The sequence below is a fragment of the Pteropus alecto genome, unplaced genomic scaffold (assembly GCF_000325575.1).
Source record: "Pteropus alecto unplaced genomic scaffold, ASM32557v1 scaffold98, whole genome shotgun sequence".
NCBI lineage: Eukaryota > Metazoa > Chordata > Mammalia > Chiroptera > Pteropodidae > Pteropus > Pteropus alecto.
The window spans coordinates 563,397-569,396 of NW_006443570.1; the positions used below are offsets into that span (position 1 = coordinate 563,397).

Genomic DNA, 6,000 nt, shown 5'->3' on the forward strand with positions numbered 1-6,000 from the left:
TCTATTTCTTTAAATCCTTTATTAGAAGAATCATAGTTTTTTGGTTACATAAGAGCAGCAGTGTCCAATAAAGGTAGAATGCAAGTCACATATGTAATGTTAAAGTTTCCAGTAGCCACATTAAAAGAAGTAAAAAGAAATGGGTGGAATTCATTTTAATAATATATTTTATTTAATCCCAAAATATTATCAATATTTCAATACTAATGAGATATTTTACTTTTTTTTTCTTTTATTAAGTCTTAAGAATCCAGTGGCATTTCTCAGTTTGAACCAGCCACATTTCAAGTATCCAGTGGCTGGCTACATGTGGCTAGTGGCTACCATATTTCAGTATGGCAGGTCAGAGTTTCAGTGCATTCGTATTCAGTATAATCTACATAAATTGGCATATTATACAGATTTCTATGCAAATCAGATCCTGATGCTGTTAGCCTATGAGGCAGATTTTAACTTGTCCCTAATGTGAATGTTGTTAAGAGTTCTAATGGCCTTCGATTTTTTACTGAGGGTAGTGCACACCAGGGTTACAGTGCTTCAGCATGTAGCATGTAGTCTTCTCTGAGAAATAAATAAATCAAGAAATCCAGTTTAGTGTATGTGTTTGGCCTTTCATTAAACATTCTCACTATCCCTGAGAACCATCTCAGTATACTTTGACCTGTCTATACCTTAGTCTTTGGCTATTACTTGTCGTTATTTTTACAACTTCTAAAGACCACTTGGTCTGTATCACTATTTTCATGATCCAAGCTGTTCAGAAAGAGGACTAAAGGTGGTTAGCTGGATTGGTTTCTCATACCTGAACATTTCTCTGGGGGACAACTTGTGTGCCTGGTATTTAGCTCCTCTTCTTTCTCATCCCAGACTGAGAAATTTAAAAAACAATTACTTTTTGATAAGTGGGAGAATTCCAGGCAGATCCTTGCTTACACTTTTAAATCTATAGTCTTGGTATTAACTCTCTGTCCTCCCTGAATATCCACACTCTACATTTTGGTCTTAGTTCAGTTTACTGTATATACCTACCAGTTCACTGCAAAGGGGTGTAGGGTGGAAAGGAACTGACATCTGTTGAGCATCTACTGTGTGCTAGGCACTGAGCTGGGTGCTTTAGACATAGGATCTCAATAGTCCTGAGGGGTAGGAATTATGATCTCTATTTTATAGATGAGAATATGGAAATCTGGAAGTTAAGTAATTTTTCAACTTCGTATACCTCCAGTAGATAATGGATTCTAGAACTTGGCCTCAGGCCCACATTGCCATTCAGTTTAGAAGGAGCTGTGAACTGTGGTTCCTGAGGTAGAGCCTGTGAATGTATATGTGTTGTTCTGAGCTGGGAGGGACATGCAGGATCCTTTCCAAAGTATCTTTTATCCATAATGACAGACCTGGTGCCTGTGTTGGGTAGATGAGCTATTTCTAGATTATTTATCCCTCCTGGGGCTTGTAGTGACCATATGAACCCTTTGATTTACAGTTGGGACCCCTGATTCCAGCAGGATGGCCCAATGGAATCAGCTACAGCAGCTCGACACACGATACCTGGAGCAGCTTCATCAGCTGTACAGTGACAGCTTCCCGATGGAGCTGCGGCAGTTTCTGGCCCCTTGGATTGAGAGTCAAGATTGGTAAGCCCTTCTTGAGAAACTCCCCAAATGGTTAGGTTTTGGTTTACGACAAGAGATGTGGTCTGCTCTAGTTGAGCTCTGTGTTAACTATTTCATCAAAAAACTTAGGGTATAGGTGATGGGGTAAAAGAGATCAGAAGATAAAGAGGTACTCTTAGTCTTGTGTAAACATTTTTCTACATTAGAAGCACACACAGGCAGCTGTCTTTCGGCACGTTGAAATAGCCTGTTTGGTGGTAGATGTTTTCAAGGCTGATTTGGATCTCCTTGACTTGGTGAGAGCCTCTTGTGTTCTTACACTTCAGGGACATGCTACAAATATTTTTTATCTGAAAGAGAATTCTGTCATGGATAGAAGTTTGGGTCCTTGCTTCTGATTCCCCTTTGATTAAAGAGACAGAGTAGGAGAAATAGACTTGTTCGGAGGAAATAATGGTACAGAATTTCAACTATTTCCTTCACTTTAATGTGTTCAGATCCACCTATTAGTTTTGGTTTAATTCAGGCCTTTGACCTAGTTTTTCCAGAATTTGGTGAGGGGCCAGAGAGGTGATTCAGAGATGTTGGAGATCAGCCATCCTATGCCGGGATTTCTTATTTGCTACCAATAATCTGACCACATAGTTGACTGAGAATTTAAAACAAAACAGCATATCTGTCCATTTCACTCAAATATTTTATCAGTGTAGACTGTGACAGTGGGTAGTAGTATCTGGAATAAGTTTTAATAATTATTACACTATATTTATTGTTGCCGAACAAGATGAATCTAAAATGATGAGTGGGTGAAAGGTGAAAGCATTGGAGTTGTCTTGGTTTTTTTCTTCCTACCTGTTGGTGATGTGTGTGTGTGTGTGTGTGTGTGTGTGTGTGTGTGTGTTGTGTGTGTTTCAAAATCATTCTTTATCCTTCCTTTTCCTAGGGCTTATGCAGCCAGCAAAGAATCACATGCCACTTTGGTGTTTCATAACCTCTTGGGTGAGATTGACCAGCAGTACAGCCGCTTCCTACAAGAGTCGAATGTTCTCTATCAGCACAATCTGCGAAGAATCAAGCAGTTCCTTCAGGTGTGATGAAAAACTGAAAAAGAGCAGAAACTGAACCTTCTAAGTAGGGTTTTCCTGGAAGTATTTCTTTTTCACATTTGGAGAAGTAATGAGAACCTACCTTGTACTTTAAATCAAAGAAAAAGTAATTAGCCCCTTCTCAAGTCTTGGTGGCATCATTACCAGAAAGAAATTCACTTCTTTAGTCAGTCGAAGTAATAATGTGATTACGTTAATCATCTTAACATGTTGATACATGGTTTTAACCAGGTCCCCTCATAGGAAGATGACTCTTGCTTTTAAATATTAAAGGTTCGACCATAATTGAACTCTGCTGGGCATAGCTGGTCACTTCCCTACAAGCCCAGGACAACTTACTGTCCAAACACTCAGAGGACCGTGCCGTCTTTCACAGTAGTACAGCTCATCACACCTGCCTTCTTTTCTCCCATCGTCTCCTACTGATGGCGGCCAGGCTCTGAAGCCTTTGTTCTATTGTTTCGTGTAGTAAATGTAACACTCAATTGAAGAGGAATTTAGCTTTAAGTTAGCAAAGTTCCATCCACGGCTGCTTAGTCCACCGCTGCTTTTCATTCTCTTTCTCTCCTACTTACAGAGCAGGTATCTTGAGAAGCCAATGGAGATTGCCCGGATCGTGGCCCGGTGCCTGTGGGAAGAGTCTCGCCTCCTCCAAACTGCAGCCACTGCAGCCCAGGTGAGAGCTGGGAACGCACAGCGCTGTTGCAGATGTGCTTGTATACAAAGACGCGTTTGCTCTCATGTGTTTGTTAGCATGCACACCGACAGCCAGGGTAGAAGTGGGCGTTTTGGATTTTTAAATTTTTTATAACGAAAATAAGTTTATTTTTTTCCTGAGTGTATAATTCTTACAGAAAAGTACAAGGAAGAAAGTTTTTTAAAAATCTGAGCTGTCATTCATTCCCTCTCTTTATTTTTTCTTCCCAAGAAACCACCATGACTAGTCTAGTGTCTATGCCTTTCTTCAGGCTCATATCAACTAGAAAATACACACACACATTATACGTAAATAGGTTTACTTCCCTTCATCTTGCTCTTTTTGTTTAATATCGTATCACGTAAATCCTTCTAAGTTAGGTAATAGAAAGCCAACTTCTTTTCTTTATTTGCTGCATTACAGTCTGGTGTAGATTTGCTGTAATTTATTAAATTACTCCCCCTTCGAGAGACATTCTCTTCATTCTATTTTTTTTCCATTATAAATATTACTCCAATGTCTCTCTTTATATATCCATGCTTTGATTTCTCTACGATATATTTCCAGGCTGCCCATTTTTATAAATGAAGTTTTTTTAGGACACAGCCACACACATTCATGTATGCATTGTCTATAGCTGCTTTCATGCTGCAGTGGCGGGACTGAGTATTTGTGACAGGCCATATGACCCACAAAGCCAAAAATATTTACCACCTTACCCTTAGAGAGAAAGTCTGCAGTCCTTGACATAGAGCTACTAATTGGACATTTGAGGCCCAACCCAGGCGTCACTGTTATTTTTGCTGTTTACATCATCTGGAATATTCTTAAGTGTCTTTAATGAGTAAAGCACCAGGAGATAGGAAGACTAGTAGACATGATACCTGCTACCGGGGCTGTCAGTCGAGTTAGGGTTGTAGGTACACAGACACTCAAAGTGAGAAAAGCATACAGGAGGATGTGAGTAATTTGCCTAAGAAAGTCGAACAGAGTTTCTCAGGAAAGCAAACAATTGCAATGAGTTTGAAAGGGAATGAGTTCAGGGGCTCTTGGGAAGAAGCCTGGCTGACTGGACAGTGCGTGTGGAGGTAGAGTGTGAAAACATGCTATATTTGGGAAAAAAAGTGGGTAGTGTGGGGTGACTGAAGCACAGGGAGGGAAGGTTTAAGTTGTTATGAGATTGGGTGAGACATCTGTCTGTGCTGGGCTGAGATATTTATACCTGGAAACAGTAGGAATTGACAGTTTTTACAAAGGTATTTGGGGCAGGTTTCTGTAGGTGAAAATTAATCACATCTCTTTTCCCCTATTAAGTGCGGTACCAATTGAGAAATAGACATGGGAATCGAATATAGGTTAAAATATTAGCTGTATTGTTTGGTAAAACAAGACTGGAAAGTGTGGCTTGGATGGGTAACCATAGGGGCTTTCTGATACCTGCCCTCCTCCCCCGCACCAGTTAGATCCTGGGGTGGAGAGATTGGGTTTGTAGAGTAGCACTTCTCCAGCCATCTATGTGGAGCTTCAGAGAGAGACTCGTACCCACAGAACAGAGAGATGGGCCCTAGAATTGCTTTTAGAGGCCAGGCCCTCGCTCCTGCCCCTGGTGCGCTCCAGGAAGGCAAGAGTGGGAGGAGGGAGGCACCAGCCTGAGTGCTGAGTTCTTCGAAGGTCTTTATGTTCGCAGAGTCTTTCTCCCAATTGCACCGATGAGTCACACCCCCTCTCCCCACCCCCCCGTGAAGAGAATAAACAGGGGCTGAGGTTGCCTTCTCAAAACTTCGAAGGGAAGTCTGTATTCTGTGGGCTTGGGTAGGGACCACGGGGAAGGGAGAGAACGGTGCTCTCTAAAACCGGCATGTTGAGATCGATTTTGGAGACTTCTGGTAGCAGTGTAGAAACCAGATTGAAAGTGAGAAGGATCAGAGGCCAAAAGATCAACAGTTGGGGCTTAAATTGAGCCACTAGAGATTGTGGCACTAGAGATTGATTTGAGAGATTAGGGAATATAGTGCCAAGGATTCGGTAACTCTGAAATCAAAGAAACCTGAGAATTTCTAACTTAGAACACTGGGTATGTAAGTCTTTTCTGGATTCTCAATTCTGTTTCATTGATTGAGATCTCTAGCCTATATCTGTACTACACTGTCTTGATCATTGCAGCTTTTATAAGGTCTTTTTTGGTCAGAAGGTGTCCTATTACTTTGACAAAACTTTTGATTTTTAAGTTTCATGTGCTATTTGATCTTTTAAAGGTATCAGCCTCTTCTTTTCCCCCTGAAGTAATATTTCTTGATATGGCATTTCACCCCAGGACAGAATGGTTTTTTAATTATCCTACAGAAATGTATTTGACACTACATACATTTAAATAGGCACCCAAAATCTGCTGTTATAATTGTTCAGAATTTTTTTTACATACTTATCTACAATGAGCTTTAGAAGGTAGGAACCATGTCTTTAGTGGACACGTGGTCTCCTCGTGCAGTACATAGGGTAGGTGACCTAGAGGGAAAAGGCCGAGGATACAGGTAAAACTCCGCGAGAGCTTCCTCGGCACCACACTGACAGCACCGGGTGCCGC

At 41.0% G+C, this 6,000-nt stretch overlaps 1 protein-coding gene across 1 annotated transcript in view; it reads left to right on the top strand.

The window, feature by feature from the left end:
- The window catches only part of STAT3 (signal transducer and activator of transcription 3), a 50,221-nt gene that overhangs the window by 25,358 nt on the left and 18,863 nt on the right, over positions 1-6,000 (top strand). Inside the window, 3 exon segments of the mRNA XM_015599301.2 lie at positions 1,484-1,634; positions 2,557-2,701; positions 3,297-3,395. Coding sequence (XP_015454787.1) covers positions 1,507-1,634; positions 2,557-2,701; positions 3,297-3,395 — 372 coding nt within the window. The 5' untranslated portion in view covers positions 1,484-1,506.